The sequence below is a fragment of the Neodiprion pinetum genome, chromosome 7, assembly GCF_021155775.2.
Source record: "Neodiprion pinetum isolate iyNeoPine1 chromosome 7, iyNeoPine1.2, whole genome shotgun sequence".
In the NCBI taxonomy this organism is placed as follows: Eukaryota; Metazoa; Arthropoda; class Insecta; order Hymenoptera; family Diprionidae; genus Neodiprion; species Neodiprion pinetum.
This window is the reverse complement of record NC_060238.1, coordinates 24535452-24557063: the sequence shown is the minus strand read 5'-3', so window position 1 is coordinate 24557063 and position 21612 is coordinate 24535452. Positions and strand designations below refer to the sequence as shown.

General features: G+C 41.0%; 1 protein-coding gene across 3 annotated transcripts; it reads right to left on the bottom strand.

The window, feature by feature from the left end:
* Nucleotides 1–336: 336 nt before the first annotated feature.
* Nucleotides 337–3777, bottom strand: LOC124222824 (15-hydroxyprostaglandin dehydrogenase [NAD(+)]-like). 3 transcript variants are annotated; one of them, XM_046634194.2, is made up of 8 exons: nucleotides 3624–3748; nucleotides 3333–3396; nucleotides 3155–3249; nucleotides 2871–2997; nucleotides 2669–2775; nucleotides 2212–2385; nucleotides 1959–2113; nucleotides 337–1638 (listed from the first exon to the last, which is right to left on the bottom strand). In XM_046634194.2, exons 3-8 carry the CDS (start codon nucleotides 3245–3247, stop codon nucleotides 1503–1505), a joined length of 792 nt encoding a protein of 263 aa, XP_046490150.1. In that variant the 5' UTR covers nucleotides 3248–3249; nucleotides 3333–3396; nucleotides 3624–3748; the 3' UTR covers nucleotides 337–1502. The 3 variants fall into 3 exon arrangements, with proteins under 3 accessions (XP_046490150.1, XP_046490149.1, XP_046490151.1); XM_046634193.2 differs by lacking the exon at nucleotides 3333–3396 and having other exon boundaries at nucleotides 3624–3776; XM_046634195.2 differs by lacking the exons at nucleotides 2212–2385; nucleotides 3333–3396 and having other exon boundaries at nucleotides 3624–3777.
* Nucleotides 3778–21612: the final 17835 nt, after the last annotated feature.

The window sequence follows — 21612 nt, the reverse complement described above, 5'->3', positions numbered from 1 at the left end:
TTATTCATTCATTATTATTTTCTCACTCTCTCACGTTATTTGTCAAATTAAGGAAGTATGAAGGATACAAAAAACAGATGAAAAAATTTACCGATACTACGGAAAAATTTTCATTCCATATATTACATACATGTATCGTATTAATAAAAAAAAAAAAAAAAAAAACAACAAAAGTTAAAGAAAGTAATATTCATCTCTTTCGTTTACCATCGGTTAGGTATTTTTAATATGCTAAATTCGATGTGATCGTTTCAAGAGCATAAAAACATGCTGACGGTGTTACAAATTAAAATTTTTTGAATAATTCTGTTTCTTCTTTATCTTTTTTTTCCTCAATCAAACATCCGTACGATACAGCCGTGTTAAGTTCTTGGCGTATGGTATATATAGCTAACTTCTTTTTCGTCAGTTTCTTCATTTATTGAAAATTAATATGTAAGAGATATAATGCGATTGATCACGTTACATCGTGTTGCGACAATAGAAAAAAGTAAAAATAATATAATATAAAATACGGATTATAATAATCGAAACATTTTTCTAGCGGTTAAAATACAGATACGCTAAAAAGAGATGGAAGGCATAATTTTGCAAGTACATATTAATTTACCAACAATCGCCAGTAAAGTGAACCGAAATTTAACTGATATATTGTTATCAGAAGTAGCAATAATGGCAGTAGAAATTTACTGCCCATTTTTTTTTTTTTTTTTTTTTTTTTTTTCTTCCTATCATCGAGACTATGCCGATATCATCAGTACGTACCGGTGAAGAATAATTTCCCCCGACATTTCGTGAATATGCGAGGGAATAGGTGACAATTGTTTTGCATGTGTGCCTAAAAGTTCAGGGAAAAAAGTGGCCCTGTAGTAAAGTATTCTGGAATGTCTTGTGGCTAAAAAAAAAAAAACACAAACGGGGTAAAAAGAGTATCGTAATTATTCAAGATGATTTGTTGCATAAGAAAAATGGTCTGACATGGCATTTGGAGAGTGAGGAGGAACAAAAAAAAAAAGGGAGAATTATGTTTATTTCTAAGTTTCATTACGGATTCATTTATACCCTAAGTAATATTTCTTTAATTTTGCGGATTCTTTTTTTCCACCGACAATGAATGTTCTTTTGTAAAGTGGATGTTGTGATTCTTGATGCCGTATGATGAGTAATGAGATATGATAATAATCTCGTTAAATCTACAGATTAATTAATTGCCTTTCTTTTGTTATTCTTTCTTCTACTTTGGAACTCGATTCAATCACTCGCAGAACCTTCTTACAATCTTCTTTTCGAAACTTGTAAGAGAGAAAAAGGAATAAAGAGAAAAAAAAACGAATCACAAACTGTAACTGTATTATGAAAATCTGCACCTATCCTATCGTGTTTTAATAATTACATTTGAACTGACGTTGACGACGTTGAAAACTGTTTTTTTTATTATTATTATTATTAACATCTTCAAATTTTTCATTACTGACAGATAATAATCATTCTTCGAATTATCTTCAGGCTGAAACTTTGGTGAGTAAACGATCGGGAATCATGATTTGGTAAACGGGTTCTCCGTTTTCAGCTACCCAAACTGTGCTGTTTTGGGCCGATCGTATCATGTATACCAAACCGTGTGCGACGCTGTCAACCCTGAAGAATAAAACGTGATCGTATGTTAATGAATTGATGATTGTTAGCAAGAGCTTCCCTGATATACGAAAATCGTTAAATAAATTATGCGGGGCTGGGTTGAAATTCCGAATGGACGAAATGACGAAAGGACGTAACTCCGACGAGTCGAAATTCGAAAAGTGCAAAAATGAGAAAATTTAAAAATCTAAAAAAAAAATAGAGAAAAAAGATTAAAATTTGATTCCATCCCTTCAAGTTTCGCCACCAAATAATTCGAAATCAGACGCTTTCGGTACGTTTCAAATTCGGAACTTCAACCCTGCCCCAATTATACAAACTTTTGGGAAGTTAAATTGCTGCTGTCTCCGACAAGTTCTTCGACATCGATGATGTCCAACATTCTTTCCTGAGATTTCCTGAGTGATTCGGTGTCTGTGAGACCCGGACACAATGTCAATATTCGAACGCCTGTTTTCTCGTAATGGTATGGCATCTGCAACAGATTTGAAGCAACACAATTCAAGGGTCGCCGTACCTGCGATCACTTACATCTTGCTTAAAAGCTCTCTTATTCTTCCTGTTGAATCTTACCGCGAAAGACTGACTCAATCCTATCACGGCATACTTCGTTCCTGTGTAAATTGGAAAGTATTTCGACGGTACCGAGCCCAATATGGACGCGATGTTAATAATGACACCACCCTTGCCTCCTTTGTCTTTTCCCATGTATTGCAAACCCAGCAACGTTCCGCGGACCACGGCATTCTGTTACCATTAAATCCCAAATTTGTTTATCCTTATAATAAAAGTCTCATACTTTCTTTTACCTATTTTAAGTTATTGCAAGCTCTATTTCTAATCACTTTTGTGCATGCTTTACTCGACGCAAGAATTGTTTCTATGTTTCTAAAATCTACACGGTTACTCTCAAAACACGATGAAAATTTCACGTATTTTTGAATACATTTTTCAACTAAATGTATTGTTCGATCACATATATTTTTAACACTTTAACCCCCAACGAATCATGTCCCTTGTGTGTACTTACTACGTTTGTGGCTATCATGAGCTCCCATCGTACGTCATCCATAATTCCAGCATTGTTTATCAGAATATCGAGTCCACCAAACTGCTTGATCGTCTCTGCGAATCCAGCTTCGCATGTTGCATATGAAATTGTGAAAATTTATTTATTCCAGAAAATAAAAGTCAATTTGATCGCAGATTTTACTGTTGAATATTTTACCCACCTTCTAATTCCTGCGGCTTTGACACGTCGCAGAAAATAAAGATGACGTGCCCCTGTCCGAATTCCGTGTTCAATTTACTCGCCGCTTCTTTGCCGCTCGAATCTTTTACATCCAGAATAGCTATGCGCTGTATCCCGAAAATTTTACCGTATAATTAAATTAATCATTCATGGGACTCTGCACTGTTGCTAAATTGTCGGCAGATATTGTATTATACTTTATTATTGTGATAATTGTAATATAATCTTGAAAAACATTGTAACATATACAATTATTAAACTCACACCAGCACCATTTCGCAAAAGTTCTCTAGCATAGGCAAATCCTATCCCGTTCGCCCCTCCGGTCAGCAAAACAATTTTATTTTTTATCTGCATTCCTGAGAAATTAACGTGCGTCATATAATTATTTATCACGTGATATCGATGTTTATCAAACGTACGTATCGCTATATTCACTTACTTCTGTTGCAATCTCCGTATAAATTCGTGGGTTCGACATTGCGTCACGTATAACGGATGATACACTCGAATTATTATACGTTAACGATTACTTTTTATTCCATTAAAAATAATATGACAGGTAGAGCCAATAATGCAACTACTAGCAATAACATAATTTAGCAATAGACGACGAGTGTGTCATTTTCGAAAATAAAAATAGTCAAAGCTATAATTCGTCGGAAAACATTTATTACCGATTTATAATTTTAGCTGAATAAATCTACTTATTGCATTATCTGCGATTACTTACTCCTTTTTCTCTATATCCGTTTGGATGTAAATGCTGCCCGAATTTTTCAAGCGTACTCTGTCAGAATTGCCTTTAATTTATATTCAGAGAGTTGTCTCCCAAAAATACGATACATAATTGCTTTGAAGCAACGCTGAGTAAGCTTGTGTTTTACACATGCGCAATACTCGGCTTGGAAATATCAGTTGACCTCTTCACCCCAGCTCCGTGGATCTCTGTTTCGTATTGTAAACATTTATGTGGAACATTCAATGTAATCTATGACAGAGTTTGCAGATTACTGTAAACGAGTACTCCTCGGTCTCTACTGTTCATAATAACACGTATCAATTTTTGCATTCTAATAGTAAAAAAGACTGCATTGACGATTGAATTTAGAATCATCATATGGACAATATGAAGAATCGCAATTCGGTAGTTGGAAAAACGATCTCCTAATGCACGCAAATCTGTAAAAGTACGAATTCGGCAAACTGTGTAGTTTTGTCGTTCGTAATTATGGAAATTATTATTGCGCATTTTGAGATTTGGCTTGGCTTCATGGTTAATGTATTTATGATTTTGTTCTAACATTCAGAGTGTGTGATTGTGTGAATAGAATTGAACAATATCGTTCACCTGCAATAGAATGATGAGTCGTTGCTCTCATTACTTTCGTCGCAATCGACTGACCCCTTTGCAATTTTGGCGAAAATCTTCGCAATTTTTGTAGAGTGATGGAATGAATCTTTTCGTACACTATTCCGAAGTAATTTTGCAATAGTATTAGATTGAACGCACTCCGAATACGCTGCGATCATCGTATGAAAAGTTACAGCCAAAAAACGAAGAATTTGACTCACCGTTTCTCTCCTGTTGGTCCCACGCTCTTTTCGCTGCGTTTTCTGACTTCCTGAGGGTCCAATTAGTCGGGTAAGGGTCATAAGAAACGAATCTGAGACCCAAAATTTTTGGTCGAAAAATGAGGAAAAAGTAAGGCTAACCCCTTTGCATTTTTGGCGAAAATTTTCGCGATTTCGAAAAGTGCTTGAATAAATTGATTGTAGTACCGTTCCGACGTAATTTTGGAAGAGAAATCGATTGGGCGCAGTTTCAAGACGCTGCGATCAACGCATCAAAAGTTACAGCCAAAAAACGTGAACCTGTTTTTTCGACATTTTTCAGCAGGTGCTTTTTCGCTCGCCATTTCTCTCCTGTTGGTCCCACGCTCTTTTCGCTGCGTTTTCTGAGTTCCTGAGGGTCCAATTAGTCGGGTAAGGGTCATAAGAAACGAATCTGAGACCCAAAATTTTTGGTCGAAAAATGAGGAAAAAGTAAGGCTAACCCCTTTGCATTTTTGGCGAAAATTTTCGCGATTTCGAAAAGTGCTTGAATAAATTAATTGTAGTACCGTTCCGACGTAATTTTGGAAGAGAAATCGATTGGGCGCAGTCCCAGTACGCTGCGATCAACGAATCAAAAGTTACAGCCCAAAAACGTGAACCTGTTTTTTCGACATTTTTCAGCAGGTGCTTTTTCGCTCGCCATTTCTCTCCTGTTGGTCCCACGCTCTTTTCGCTGCGTTTTCTGAGTTCCTGAGGGTCCAATTAGTCGGGTAAGGGTCATAAGAAACGAATCTGAGACCCAAAATTTTTGGTCGAAAAATGAGGAAAAAGTAAGGCTAACCCCTTTGCATTTTTGGCGAAAATTTTCGCGATTTTGAAAAGTGCTTGAATAAATTAATTGTGGCACTATTCCGACGTAATTTTGCTAGAGAAATCGATTGGGCGCAGTTTCAAGACGCTGCGATCAACGCATCAAAAGTTACAGCCAAAAAACGGGAACCTGTTTTTTCGACATTTTTCAGCAGGTGCTTTTTCGCTCGCCATTTCTCTCCTGTTGGTCCCACGCTCTTTTCGCTGCGTTTTCTGAGTTCCTTAGGGTCCAATTAGTCAGGTAAGGGTCATAAGAAACGAATCTGAGACCCAAAATTTTTGGTCGAAAAATGAGGAAAAAGTAAGGCTAACCCCTTTGCATTTTTGGCGAAAATTTTTGCGATTTTGAAAAGTGCTTGAATAAATTAATTGTGGCACTATTCCGACGTAATTTTGCTAGAGAAATCGATTGGGCGCAGTTTCAAGACGCTGCGATCAACGCATCAAAAGTTACAGCCAAAAAACGGGAACCTGTTTTTTCGACATTTTTCAGCAGGTGCTTTTTCGCTCGCCATCCCTCTCCTGTTGGTCCCACGCTCTTTTCGCTGCGTTTTCTGACTTCCTGAGGGTCCAATTAGTCGGGTAAGGGTCATAAGAAACGAATCTGAGACCCAAAATTTTTGGTCGAAAAATGAGGAAAAAGTAAGGCTAACCCCTTTGCATTTTTGGCGAAAATTTTCGCGATTTCGAAAAGTGCTTGAATAAATTGATTGTAGTACCGTTCCGACGTAATTTTGGAAGAGAAATCGATTGGGCGCAGTTTCAAGACGCTGCGATCAACGCATCAAAAGTTACAGCCAAAAAACGTGAACCTGTTTTTTCGACATTTTTCAGCAGGTGCTTTTTCGCTCGCCATTTCTCTCCTGTTGGTCCCACGCTCTTTTCGCTGCGTTTTCTGAGTTCCTGAGGGTCCAATTAGTCGGGTAAGGGTCATAAGAAACGAATCTGAGACCCAAAATTTTTGGTCGAAAAATGAGGAAAAAGTAAGGCTAACCCCTTTGCATTTTTGGCGAAAATTTTCGCGATTTCGAAAAGTGCTTGAATAAATTAATTGTAGTACCGTTCCGACGTAATTTTGGAAGAGAAATCGATTGGGCGCAGTCCCAGTACGCTGCGATCAACGAATCAAAAGTTACAGCCCAAAAACGTGAACCTGTTTTTTCGACATTTTTCAGCAGGTGCTTTTTCGCTCGCCATTTCTCTCCTGTTGGTCCCACGCTCTTTTCGCTGCGTTTTCTGAGTTCCTGAGGGTCCAATTAGTCGGGTAAGGGTCATAAGAAACGAATCTGAGACCCAAAATTTTTGGTCGAAAAATGAGGAAAAAGTAAGGCTAACCCCTTTGCATTTTTGGCGAAAATTTTCGCGATTTTGAAAAGTGCTTGAATAAATTAATTGTGGCACTATTCCGACGTAATTTTGCTAGAGAAATCGATTGGGCGCAGTTTCAAGACGCTGCGATCAACGCATCAAAAGTTACAGCCAAAAAACGGGAACCTGTTTTTTCGACATTTTTCAGCAGGTGCTTTTTCGCTCGCCATTTCTCTCCTGTTGGTCCCACGCTCTTTTCGCTGCGTTTTCTGAGTTCCTGAGGGTCCAATTAGTCGGGTAAGGGTCATAAGAAACGAATCTGAGACTCAAAATTTTTGGTCGAAAAATGAGGAAAAAGTAAGGCTAACCCCTTTGCATTTTTGGCGAAAATTTTCGCGATTTTGAAAAGTGCTTGAATAAATTAATTGTGGCACTATTCCGACGTAATTTTGCTAGAGAAATCGATTGGGCGCAGTTTCAAGACGCTGCGATCAACGCATCAAAAGTTACAGCCAAAAAACGTGAACCTGTTTTTTCGACATTTTTCAGCAGGTGCTTTTTCGCTCGCCATTTCTCTCCTGTTGGTCCCACGCTCTTTTCGCTGCGTTTTCTGAGTTCCTGAGGGTCCAATTAGTCGGGTAAGGGTCATAAGAAACGAATCTGAGACCCAAAATTTTTGGTCGAAAAATGAGGAAAAAGTAAGGCTAACCCCTTTGCATTTTTGGCGAAAATTTTTGCGATTTTGAAAAGTGCTTGAATAAATTAATTGTGGCACTATTCCGACGTAATTTTGCTAGAGAAATCGATTGGGCGCAGTTTCAAGACGCTGCGATCAACGCATCAAAAGTTACAGCCAAAAAACGGGAACCCGTTTTTTCGACATTTTTCAGCAGGTGCTTTTTCGCTCGCCATTTCTCTCCTGTTGGTCCCACGCTCTTTTCGCTGCGTTTTCTGAGTTCCTTAGGGTCCAATTAGTCAGGTAAGGGTCATAAGAAACGAATCTGAGACCCAAAATTTTTGGTCGAAAAATGAGGAAAAAGTAAGGCTAACCCCTTTGCATTTTTGGCGAAAATTTTTGCGATTTTGAATAGTGCTTGAATAAATTAATTGTGGCACTATTCCGACGTAATTTTGCTAGAGAAATCGATTGGGCGCAGTTTCAAGACGCTGCGATCAACGCATCAAAAGTTACAGCCAAAAAACGGGAACCTGTTTTTTCGACATTTTTCAGCAGGTGCTTTTTCGCTCGCCATCCCTCTCCTGTTGGTCCCACGCTCTTTTCGCTGCGTTTTCTGAGTTCCTAAGGGTCCAATCAGTCGGGTAAGGGTCATAAGAAACGAATCTGAGACCCAAAATTTTTGGTCGAAAAATGAGGAAAAAGTAAGGCTAACCCCTTTGCATTTTTGGCGAAAATTTTCGCGATTTCGAAAAGTGCTCGAATAAATTAATTGTAGCACTGTTCCGACGTAATTTTGGAAGAGAAATCGATTGGGCGCAGTCCCAGTACGCTGCGATCAACGAATCAAAAGTTACAGCCAAAAAACGGGAACCTGTTTTTTCGACATTTTTCAGCAGGTGCTTTTTCGCTCGCCATTTCTCTCCTGTTGGTCCCACGCTCTTTTCGCTGCGTTTTCTGAGTTCCTGAGGGTCCAATTAGTCGGGTAAGGGTCATAAGAAACGAATCTGAGACTCAAAATTTTTGGTCGAAAAATGAGGAAAAAGTAAGGCTAACCCCTTTGCATTTTTGGCGAAAATTTTCGCGATTTCGAAAAGTGCTTGAATAAATTAATTGTAGTACCGTTCCGACGTAATTTTGGAAGAGAAATCGATTGGGCGCAGTCCCAGTACGCTGCGATCTACGAATCAAAAGTTACAGCCAAAAAACGGGAACCTGTTTTTTCGACATTTTTCAGCAGGTGCTTTTTCGCTCGCCATTTCTCTCCTGTTGGTCCCACGCTCTTTTCGCTGCGTTTTCTGAGTTCCTTAGGGTCCAATTAGTCACGTAAGGGTCATAAGAAACGAATCTGAGACCCAAAATTTCTGGTCGAAAAATGAGGAAAAAGTAAGGCTAACCCCTTTGCATTTTTGGCGAAAATTTTCGCGATTTCGAAAAGTGCTTGAATAAATTAATTGTAGTACCGTTCCGACGTAATTTTGCTAGAGAAATCGATTGGGCGCAGTTTCAAGACGCTGCGATCAACGCATCAAAAGTTACAGCCAAAAAACGTGAACCTGTTTTTTCGACATTTTTCAGCAGGTGCTTTTTCGCTCGCCATTTCTCTCCTGTTGGTCCCACGCTCTTTTCGCTGCGTTTTCTGAGTTCACGAGGGTCCAATTAGTCGGGTAAGGGTCATAAGAAACGAATCTGAGACCCAAAATTTTTGGTCGAAAAATGAGGAAAAAGTAAGGCTAACCCCTTTGCATTTTTGGCGAAAATTTTCGCGATTTTGAAAAGTGCTTGAATAAATTAATTGTGGCACTATTCCGACGTAATTTTGCTAGAGAAATCGATTGGGCGCAGTTTCAAGACGCTGCGATCAACGCATCAAAAGTCACAGCCAAAAAACGTGAACCTGTTTTTTCGACATTTTTCAGCAGGTGCTTTTTCGCTCGCCATTTCTCTCCTGTTGGTCCCACGCTCTTTTCGCTGCGTTTTCTGAGTTCCTGAGGGTCCAATTAGTCGGGTAAGGGTCATAAGAAACGAATCTGAGACCCAAAATTTTTGGTCGAAAAATGAGGAAAAAGTAAGGCTAACCCCTTTGCATTTTTGGCGAAAATTTTCGCGATTTCGAAAAGTGCTTGAATAAATTAATTGTAGTACCGTTCCGACGTAATTTTGGAAGAGAAATCGATTGGGCGCAGTCCCAGTACGCTGCGATCAACGAATCAAAAGTTACAGCCAAAAAACGTAAACCTGTTTTTTCGACATTTTTCAGCAGGTGCTTTTTCGCTCGCCATTTCTCTCCTGTTGGTCCCACGCTCTTTTCGCTGCGTTTTCTGAGTTCCTGAGGGTCCAATTAGTCGGGTAAGGGTCATAAGAAACGAATCTGAGACCCAAAATTTTTGGTCGAAAAATGAGGAAAAAGTAAGGCTAACCCCTTTGCATTTTTGGCGAAAATTTTTGCGATTTTGAAAAGTGCTTGAATAAATTAATTGTGGCACTATTCCGACGTAATTTTGCTAGAGAAATCGATTGGGCGCAGTTTCAAGACGCTGCGATCAACGCATCAAAAGTTACAGCCAAAAAACGGGAACCTGTTTTTTCGACATTTTTCAGCAGGTGCTTTTTCGCTCGCCATCCCTCTCCTGTTGGTACCACGCTCTTTTCGCTGCGTTTTCTGAGTTCCTGAGGGTCCAATTAGTCGGGTAAGGGTCATAAGAAACGAATCTGAGACCCAAAATTGTTGGTCGAAAAATGAGGAAAAAGTAAGGCTAACCCCTTTGCATTTTTGGCGAAAATTTTCGCGATTTCGAAAAGTGCTTGAATAAATTAATTGTAGTACCGTTCCGACGTAATTTTGGAAGAGAAATCGATTGGGCGCAGTCCCAGTACGCTGCGATCAACGAATCAAAAGTTACAGCCAAAAAACGTGAACCTGTTTTTTCGACATTTTTCAGCAGGTGCTTTTTCGCTCGCCATTTCTCTCCTGTTGGTCCCACGCTCTTTTCGCTGCGTTTTCTGAGTTCCTGAGGGTCCAATTAGTCGGGTAAGGGTCATAAGAAACGAATCTGAGACCCAAAATTTTTGGTCGAAAAATGAGGAAAAAGTAAGGCTAACCCCTTTGCATTTTTGGCGAAAATTTTCGCGATTTTGAAAAGTGCTTGAATAAATTAATTGTGGCACTATTCCGACGTAATTTTGCTAGAGAAATCGATTGGGCGCAGTCCCAGTACGCTGCGATCTACGAATCAAAAGTTACAGCCAAAAAACGGGAACCTGTTTTTTCGACATTTTTCAGCAGGTGCTTTTTCGCTCGCCATTTCTCTCCTGTTGGTCCCACGCTCTTTTCGCTGCGTTTTCTGAGTTCCTTAGGGTCCAATTAGTCACGTAAGGGTCATAAGAAACGAATCTGAGACCCAAAATTTCTGGTCGAAAAATGAGGAAAAAGTAAGGCTAACCCCTTTGCATTTTTGGCGAAAATTTTTGCGATTTTGAAAAGTACTTGAATAAATTAATTGTGGCACTATTCCGACGTAATTTTGCTAGAGAAATCGATTGGGCGCAGTTTCAAGACGCTGCGATCAACGCATCAAAAGTTACAGCCAAAAAACGGGAACCTGTTTTTTCGACATTTTTCAGCAGGTGCTTTTTCGCTCGCCATCCCTCTCCTGTTGGTCCCACGCTCTTTTCGCTGCGTTTTCTGAGTTCCTGAGGGTCCAATTAGTCGGGTAAGGGTCATAAGAAACGAATCTGAGACCCAAAATTTTTGGTCGAAAAATGAGGAAAAAGTAAGGCTAACCCCTTTGCATTTTTGGCGAAAATTTTCGCGATTTCGAAAAGTGCTTGAATAAATTAATTGTAGTACCGTTCCGACGTAATTTTGGAAGAGAAATCGATTGGGCGCAGTCCCAGTACGCTGCGATCAACGAATCAAAAGTTACAGCCAAAAAACGTGAACCTGTTTTTTCGACATTTTTCAGCAGGTGCTTTTTCGCTCGCCATTTCTCTCCTGTTGGTCCCACGCTCTTTTCGCTGCGTTTTCTGAGTTCCTGAGGGTCCAATTAGTCGGGTAAGGGTCATAAGAAACGAATCTGAGACCCAAAATTTTTGGTCGAAAAATGAGGAAAAAGTAAGGCTAACCCCTTTGCATTTTTGGCGAAAATTTTCGCGATTTTGAAAAGTGCTTGAATGAATTAATTGTGGCACTATTCCGACGTAATTTTGCTAGAGAAATCGATTGGGCGCAGTTTCGAGACGCTGCGATCAACGCATCAAAAGTAACAGCCAAAAAACGTGAACCTGTTTTTTCGACATTTTTCAGCAGGTGCTTTTTCGCTCGCCATTTCTCTCCTGTTGGTCCCACGCTCTTTTCGCTGCGTTTTCTGAGTTCCTGAGGGTCCAATTAGTCGGGTAAGGGTCATAAGAAACGAATCTGAGACCCAAAATTTTTGGTCGAAAAATGAGGAAAAAGTAAGGCTAACCCCTTTGCATTTTTGGCGAAAATTTTCGCGATTTCGAAAAGTGCTTGAATAAATTAATTGTAGTACCGTTCCGACGTAACTTTGGAAGAGAAATCGATTGGGCGCAGTCCCAGTACGCTGCGATCAACGAATCAAAAGTTACAGCCAAAAAACGTGAACCTGTTTTTTCGACATTTTTCAGCAGGTGCTTTTTCGCTCGCCATTTCTCTCCTGTTGGTCCCACGCTCTTTTCGCTGCGTTTTCTGAGTTCCTGAGGGTCCAATTAGTCGGGTAAGGGTCATAAGAAACGAATCTGAGACCCAAAATTTTTGGTCGAAAAATGAGGAAAAAGTAAGGCTAACTTCTTTGCATTTTTGGCGAAAATTTTCGCGATTTCGAAAAGTGCTTGAATAAATTAATTGTAGTACCGTTCCGACGTAATTTTGGAAGAGAAATCGATTGGGCGCAGTCCCAGTACGCTGCGATCAACGAATCAAAAGTTACAGCCAAAAAACGGGAACCTGTTTTTTCGACATTTTTCAGCAGGTGCTTTTTCGCTCGCCATTTCTCTCCTGTTGGTCCCACGCTCTTTTCGCTGCGTTTTCTGAGTTCCTGAGGGTGCAATTAGTCGGGTAAGGGTCGTAAGAAACGAATCTGAGACCCAAAATTTTTGGTCGAAAAATGAGGAAAAAGTAAGGCTAACCCCTGTGCATTTTTGACGAAAATTTTCGCGATTTCGAAAAGTGCTTGAATAAATTAATTGTGGCACTATTCCGACGTAATTTTGCTAGAGAAATCGATAGGGCGCAGTTTCAAGACGCTGCGATCAACGCATCAAAAGTTACAGCCAAAAAACGGGAACCTGTTTTTTCGACATTTTTCAGCAGGTGCTTTTTCGCTCGCCATTCCTCTCCTGTTGGTCCCACGCTCTTTTCGCTGCGTTTTCTGAGTTCCTGAGGGTCCAATTAGTCGGGTAAGGGTCATAAGAAACGAATCTGAGACCCAAAATTTTTGGTCGAAAAATGAGGAAAAAGTAAGGCTAACCCCTTTGCAATTTTTGGCGAAAATTTTCGCGATTTCGGAAAGTGCTTGAATGAATTAATTGTAGTACCGTTCCGACGTAATTTTGGAAGAGAAATTGATTGGGCGCAGTCCCAGTACGCTGCGATCAACGAATCAAAAGTTACAGCCAAAAAACGGGAACCTGTTTTTTCGACATTTTTCAGCAGGTGCTTTATCGCTCGCCATTCCTCTCCTGTTGGTCCCACGCTCTTTTCGCTGCGTTTTCTGAGTTCCTGAGGGTCCAATCAGTCGGGTAAGGGTCATAAGAAACGAATCTGAGACCCAAAATTTTTGGTCGAAAAATGAGGAAAAAGTAAGGCTAACCCCTTTGCATTTTTGGCGAAAATTTTCGCGATTTCGAAAAGTGCTCGAATAAATTAATTGTAGCACTGTTCCGACGTAATTTTGGAAGAGAAATCGATTGGGCGCAGTCCCAGTACGCTGCGATCAACGAATCAAAAGTTACAGCCAAAAAACGGGAACCTGTTTTTTCGACATTTTTCAGCAGGTGCTTTTTCGCTCGCCATTTCTCTCCTGTTGGTCCCACGCTCTTTTCGCTGCGTTTTCTGAGTTCCTGAGGGTCCAATTAGTCGGGTAAGGGTCATAAGAAACGAATCTGAGACTCAAAATTTTTGGTCGAAAAATGAGGAAAAAGTAAGGCTAACCCCTTTGCATTTTTGGCGAAAATTTTCGCGATTTCGAAAAGTGCTTGAATAAATTAATTGTAGTACCGTTCCGACGTAATTTTGGAAGAGAAATCGATTGGGCGCAGTCCCAGTACGCTGCGATCTACGAATCAAAAGTTACAGCCAAAAAACGGGAACCTGTTTTTTCGACATTTTTCAGCAGGTGCTTTTTCGCTCGCCATTTCTCTCCTGTTGGTCCCACGCTCTTTTCGCTGCGTTTTCTGAGTTCCTTAGGGTCCAATTAGTCACGTAAGGGTCATAAGAAACGAATCTGAGACCCAAAATTTCTGGTCGAAAAATGAGGAAAAAGTAAGGCTAACCCCTTTGCATTTTTGGCGAAAATTTTCGCGATTTCGAAAAGTGCTTGAATAAATTAATTGTAGTACCGTTCCGACGTAATTTTGGAAGAGAAATCGATTGGGCGCAGTCCCAGTACGCTGCGATCAACGAATCAAAAGTTACAGCCAAAAAACGTGAACCTGTTTTTTCGACATTTTTCAGCAGGTGCTTTTTCGCTCGCCATTTCTCTCCTGTTGGTCCCACGCTCTTTTCGCTGCGTTTTTTGAGTTCCTGAGGGTCCGATTAGTCGGGTAAGGGTCATAAGAAACGAATCTGAGACCCAAAATTTTTGGTCGAAAAATGAGGAAAAAGTAAGGCTAACCCCTTTGCAATTTTTGGCGAAAATTTTCGCGATTTCGGAAAGTGCTTGAATGAATTAATTGTAGTACCGTTCCGACGTAATTTTGGAAGAGAAATCGATTGGGCGCAGTCCCAGTACGCTGCGATCAACGAATCATAAGTTACAGCCAAAAAACGGGAACCTGTTTTTTCGACATTTTTCAGCAGGTGCTTTATCGCTCGCCATTCCTCTCCTGTTGGTCCCACGCTCTTTTCGCTGCGTTTTCTGAGTTCCTGAGGGTCCAATTAGTCGGGTAAGGGTCATAAGAAACGAATCTGAGACCCAAAATTTTTGGTCGAAAAATGAGGAAAAAGTAAGGCTAACCCCTTTGCATTTTTGGCGAAAATTTTCGCGATTCCAAAAAGTGCTTGAATAAATTATTTGTAGTACCGTTCCGACGTAATTTTGCTAGAGAAATCGATTGGGCGCAGTTTCAAGACGCTGCGATCAACGCATCAAAAGTTACAGCCAAAAAACGTGAACCTGTTTTTTCGACATTTTTCAGCAGGTGCTTTTTCGCTCGCCATTTCTCTCCTGTTGGTCCCACGCTCTTTTCGCTGCGTTTTCTGAGTTCACGAGGGTCCAATTAGTCGGGTAAGGGTCATAAGAAACGAATCTGAGACCCAAAATTTTTGGTCGAAAAATGAGGAAAAAGTAAGGCTAACCCCTTTGCATTTTTGGCGAAAATTTTCGCGATTTTGAAAAGTGCTTGAATAAATTAATTGTGGCACTATTCCGACGTAATTTTGCTAGAGAAATCGATTGGGCGCAGTTTCAAGACGCTGCGATCAACGCATCAAAAGTCACAGCCAAAAAACGTGAACCTGTTTTTTCGACATTTTTCAGCAGGTGCTTTTTCGCTCGCCATTTCTCTCCTGTTGGTCCCACGCTCTTTTCGCTGCGTTTTCTGAGTTCCTGAGGGTCCAATTAGTCGGGTAAGGGTCATAAGAAACGAATCTGAGACCCAAAATTTTTGGTCGAAAAATGAGGAAAAAGTAAGGCTAACCCCTTTGCATTTTTGGCGAAAATTTTCGCGATTTCGAAAAGTGCTTGAATAAATTAATTGTAGTACCGTTCCGACGTAATTTTGGAAGAGAAATCGATTGGGCGCAGTCCCAGTACGCTGCGATCAACGAATCAAAAGTTACAGCCAAAAAACGTAAACCTGTTTTTTCGACATTTTTCAGCAGGTGCTTTTTCGCTCGCCATTTCTCTCCTGTTGGTCCCACGCTCTTTTCGCTGCGTTTTCTGAGTTCCTGAGGGTCCAATTAGTCGGGTAAGGGTCATAAGAAACGAATCTGAGACCCAAAATTTTTGGTCGAAAAATGAGGAAAAAGTAAGGCTAACCCCTTTGCATTTTTGGCGAAAATTTTTGCGATTTTGAAAAGTGCTTGAATAAATTAATTGTGGCACTATTCCGACGTAATTTTGCTAGAGAAATCGATTGGGCGCAGTTTCAAGACGCTGCGATCAACGCATCAAAAGTTACAGCCAAAAAACGGGAACCTGTTTTTTCGACATTTTTCAGCAGGTGCTTTTTCGCTCGCCATCCCTCTCCTGTTGGTACCACGCTCTTTTCGCTGCGTTTTCTGAGTTCCTGAGGGTCCAATTAGTCGGGTAAGGGTCATAAGAAACGAATCTGAGACCCAAAATTGTTGGTCGAAAAATGAGGAAAAAGTAAGGCTAACCCCTTTGCATTTTTGGCGAAAATTTTCGCGATTTCGAAAAGTGCTTGAATAAATTAATTGTAGTACCGTTCCGACGTAATTTTGGAAGTGAAATCGATTGGGCGCAGTCCCAGTACGCTGCGATCAACGAATCAAAAGTTACAGCCAAAAAACGTGAACCTGTTTTTTCGACATTTTTCAGCAGGTGCTTTTTCGCTCGCCATTTCTCTCCTGTTGGTCCCACGCTCTTTTCGCTGCGTTTTCTGAGTTCCTGAGGGTCCAATTAGTCGGGTAAGGGTCATAAGAAACGAATCTGAGACCCAAAATTTTTGGTCGAAAAATGAGGAAAAAGTAAGGCTAACTTCTTTGCATTTTTGGCGAAAATTTTCGCGATTTCGAAAAGTGCTTGAATAAATTAATTGTAGTACCGTTCCGACGTAATTTTGGAAGAGAAATCGATTGGGCGCAGTCCCAGTACGCTGCGATCAACGAATCAAAAGTGACAGCCAAAAAACGGGAACCTGTTTTTTCGACATTTTTCAGCAGGTGCTTTTTCGCTCGCCATTTCTCTCCTGTTGGTCCCACGCTCTTTTCGCTGCGTTTTCTGAGTTCCTGAGGGTGCAATTAGTCGGGTAAGGGTCGTAAGAAACGAATCTGAGACCCAAAATTTTTGGCCGAAAAATGAGGAAAAAGTAAGGCTAACCCCTGTGCATTTTTGACGAAAATTTTCGCGATTTCGAAAAGTGCTTGAATAAATTAATTGTGGCACTATTCCGACGTAATTTTGCTAGAGAAATCGATAGGGCGCAGTTTCAAGACGCTGCGATCAACGCATCAAAAGTTACAGCCAAAAAACGGGAACCTGTTTTTTCGACATTTTTCAGCAGGTGCTTTTTCGCTCGCCATTCCTCTCCTGTTGGTCCCACGCTCTTTTCGCTGCGTTTTCTGAGTTCCTGAGGGTCCAATTAGTCGGGTAAGGGTCATAAGAAACGAATCTGAGACCCAAAATTTTTGGTCGAAAAATGAGGAAAAAGTAAGGCTAACCCCTTTGCAATTTTTGGCGAAAATTTTCGCGATTTCGGAAAGTGCTTGAATGAATTAATTGTAGTACCGTTCCGACGTAATTTTGGAAGAGAAATCGATTGGGCGCAGTCCCAGTACGCTGCGATCAACGAATCAAAAGTTACAGCCAAAAAACGGGAACCTGTTTTTTCGACATTTTTCAGCAGGTGCTTTATCGCTCGCCATTCCTCTCCTGTTGTTCCCACGCTCTTTTCGCTGCGTTTTCTGAGTTCCTGAGGGTCCAATCAGTCGGGTAAGGGTCATAAGAAACGAATCTGAGACCCAAAATTTTTGGTCGAAAAATGAGGAAAAAGTAAGGCTAACCCCTTTTCATTTTTGGCGAAAATTTTCGCGATTTCGAAAAGTGCTCGAATAAATTAATTGTAGCACTGTTCCGACGTAATTTTGGAAGAGAAATCGATTGGGCGCAGTCCCAGTACGCTGCGATCAACGAATCAAAAGTTACAGCCAAAAAACGGGAACCTGTTTTTTCGACATTTTTCAGCAGGTGCTTTTTCGCTCGCCATTCCTCTCCTGTTGGTCCCACGCCCTTTTCGCTGCGTTTTCTGAGTTCCTGAGGGTCCAATTAGTCGGGTAAGGGTCATAAGAAACGAATCTGAGACCCAAAATTTTTGGTCGAAAAATGAGGAAAAAGTAAGGCTAACCCCTTTGCATTTTTGGCGAAAATTTTTGCGATTCCAAAAAGTGCTTGAATAAATTATTTGTAGTACCGTTCCGACGTAATTTTGCTAGAGAAATCGATTGGGCGCAGTTTCAAGACGCTGCGATCAACGCATCAAAAGTAACAGCCAAAAAACGTGAACCTGTTTTTTCGACATTTTTCAGCAGGTGCTTTTTCGCTCGCCATTTCTCTCCTGTTGGTCCCACGCTCTTTTCGCTGCGTTTTCTGAGTTCCTGAGGGTCCAATTAGTCGGGTAAGGGTCATAAGAAACGAATCTGAGACCCAAAATTTTTGGTCGAAAAATGAGGAAAAAGTAAGGCTAACCCCTTTGCATTTTTGGCGAAAATTTTCGCGATTTCGAAAAGTGCTTGAATAAATTAATTGTAGTACCGTTCCTACGTAATTTTGGAAGAGAAATCGATTGGGCGCAGTCCCAGTACGCTGCGATCAACGAATCAAAAGTTACAGCCAAAAAACGTGAACCTGTTTTTTCGACATTTTTCAGCAGGCGCTTTTTCGCTCGCCATTTCTCTCCTGTTGGTCCCACGCTCTTTTCGCTGCGTTTTCTGAGTTCCTGAGGGTCCAATTAGTCGGGTAAGGGTCATAAGAAACGAATCTGAGACCCAAAATTTTTGGTCGAAAAATGAGGAAAAAGTAAGGCTAACTTCTTTGCATTTTTGGCGAAAATTTTCGCGATTTCGAAAAGTGCTTGAATAAATTAATTGTAGTACCGTTCCGACGTAATTTTGGAAGAGAAATCGATTGGGCGCAGTCCCAGTACGCTGCGATCAACGAATCAAAAGTTACAGCCAAAAAACGGGAACCTGTTTTTTCGACATTTTTCAGCAGGTGCTTTTTCGCTCGCCATTTCTCTCCTGTTGGTCCCACGCTCTTTTCGCTGCGTTTTCTGAGTTCCTGAGGGTGCAATTAGTCGGGTAAGGGTCGTAAGAAACGAATCTGAGACCCAAAATTTTTGGTCGAAAAATGAGGAAAAAGTAAGGCTAACCCCTGTGCATTTTTGACGAAAATTTTCGCGATTTCGAAAAGTGCTTGAATAAATTAATTGTGGCACTATTTCGACGTAATTTTGCTAGAGAAATCGATAGGGCGCAGTTTCAAGACGCTGCGATCAACGCATCAAAAGTTACAGCCAAAAAACGGGAACCTGTTTTTTCGACATTTTTCAGCAGGTGCTTTTTCGCTCGCCATTCCTCTCCTGTTGGTCCCACGCTCTTTTCGCTGCGTTTTCTGAGTTCCTGAGGGTCCAATTAGTCGGGTAAGGGTCATCAGAAACGAATCTGAGACCCAAAATTTTTGGTCGAAAAATGAGGAAAAAGTAAGGCTAACCCCTTTGCAATTTTTGGCGAAAATTTTCGCGATTTCGGAAAGTGCTTGAATGAATTAATTGTAGTACCGTTCCGACGTAATTTTGGAAGAGAAATCGATTGGGCGCAGTCCCAGTACGCTGCGATCAACGAATCAAAAGTTACAGCCAAAAAACGGGAACCTGTTTTTTCGACATTTTTCAGCAGGTGCTTTATCGCTCGCCATTCCTCTCCTGTTGGTCCCACGCTCTTTTCGCTGCGTTTTCTGAGTTCCTGAGGGTCCAATTAGTCGGGTAAGGGTCATAAGAAACGAATCTGAGACCCAAAATTTTTGGTCGAAAAATGAGGAAAAAGTGAGGCTAACCCCTTTGCATTTTTGGCGAAAATTTTTGCGATTTTGAAAAGTGCTTGAATAAATTAATTGTGGCACTATTCCGACGTAATTTTGCTAGAGAAATCGATTGGGCGCAGTTTCAAGACGCTGCGATCAACGCATCAAAAGTTACAGCCAAAAAACGGGAACCTGTTTTTTCGACATTTTTCAGCAGGTGCTTTTTCGCTCGCCATTCCTCTCCTGTTGGTCCCACGCTCTTTTCGCTGCGTTTTCTGAGTTCCTGAGGGTCCAATCAGTCGGGTAAGGGTCATAAGAAACGAATCTGAGACCCAAAATTTTTGGTCGAAAAATGAGGAAAAAGTAAGGCTAACCCCTTTGCATTTTTGGCGAAAATTTTCGCGATTTCGAAAAGTGCTCGAATAAATTAATTGTAGCACTGTTCCGACGTAATTTTGGAAGAGAAATCGATTGGGCGCAGTCCCAGTACGCTGCGATCAACGAATCAAAAGTTACAGCCAAAAAACGGGAACCTGTTTTTTCGACATTTTTCAGCAGGTGCTTTTTCGCTCGCCATTCCTCTCCTGTTGGTCCCACGCTCTTTTCGCTGCGTTTTTTGAGTTCCTGAGGGTCCAATTAGTCGGGTTAGGGTCATAAGAAACGAATCTGAGACCCAAAATTTTTGGTCGAAAAATGAGGAAAAAGTAAGGCTAACCCCTTTGCATTTTTGGCGAAAATTTTCGCGATTCCAAAAAGTGCTTGAATAAATTATTTGTAGTACCGTTCCGACGTAATTTTGCTAGAGAAATCGATTGGGCGCAGTTTCAAGACGCTGCGATCAACGCATCAAAAGTTACAGCCAAAAAACGTGAACCTGTTTTTTCGACATTTTTCAGCAGGTGCTTTTTCGCTCGCCATTTCTCTCCTGTTGGTCCCACGCTCTTTTCGCTGCGTTTTCTGAGTTCCTGAGGGTCCAATCAGTCGGGTAAGGGTCATAAGAAACGAATCTGAGACCCAAAATTTTTGGTCGAAAAATGACGAAAAAGTAAGGCTAACCCCTTTGCATTTTTGGCGAAAATTTTCGCCATTTTTAAAAGTGCTGGAATAAATTAATTGCGGCGCTATTCGGACGTAATTTTGCAGGAGAAATCGATTGGGCGTAGTCCCAATACGCTGCGATCAACGCATCAAAAGTTACAGCCAAAAAACGAAAACCTGTGTTTTCGACATTTTTCAGCAGGTGCATTTTCCTTCGTAATTTCTCTCCTGTTGATCCCACGCTCTTTTCGCTGCGTTTTCTGAGTTCCTGGGGGTCCAATTAGTCAGGAAAGGGTCATACAAAACGAATCTGAGACCCAAAATTTTTCGTCGAAAAATGACGAAAAAGTAAGGCTAACCCCTTTGCATTTTTGGCGAAAATTTTCGCGATTCCGAAAAGTGCTCGAATAAATTAATTGTAGTACCGTTCCGACGTAATTTTGGAAGAGAAATCGATTGGGCGCAGTCCCAGTACGCTGCGATCAACGAATCAAAAGTTACAGCCAAAAAACGGGAACCTGTATTTTCGACATTTTTCAGCAGGTGCTTTATCGCTCGCCATTCCTCTCCTGTTGGTCCCACGCTCTTTTCGCTGCGTTTTCTGAGTTCCTGAGGGTCAAATTAGTCGGGTAAGGGTCATAAGAAACGAATCTGAGACCCAAAATTTTTGGTCGAAAAATGAGGAAAAAGTAAGGCTAACCCCTTTGCATTTTTGGCGAAAATTTTCGCGATTTTGAAAAGTGCTTGAATAAATTAATTGTGGCACTATTCCGACGTAATTTTGCTAGAGAAATCGATTGGGCGCAGTTTCAAGACGCTGCGATCAACGCATCAAAAGTCACAGCCAAAAAACGTGAACCTGTTTTTTCGACATTTTTCAGCAGGTGCTTTTTCGCTCGCCATTTCTCTCCTGTTGGTCCCACGCTCTTTTCGCTGCGTTTTCTGAGTTCCTGAGGGTCCAATTAGTCGGGTAAGGGTCATAAGAAACGAATCTGAGACCCAAAATTTTTGGTCGAAAAATGAGGAAAAAGTAAGGCTAACCCCTTTGCATTTTTGGCGAAAATTTTCGCGATTTCGAAAAGTGCTTGAATAAATTAATTGTAGTACCGTTCCGACGTAATTTTGGAAGAGAAATCGATTGGGCGCAGTCCCAGTACGCTGCGATCAACGAATCAAAAGTTACAGCCAAAAAACGTGAACCTGTTTTTTCGACATTTTTCAGCAGGTGCTTTTTCGCTCGCCATTTCTGTCCTGTTGGTCCCACGCTCTTTTCGCTGCGTTTTCTGAGTTCCTGAGGGTCCAATTAGTCGGGTAAGGGTCATAAGAAACGAATC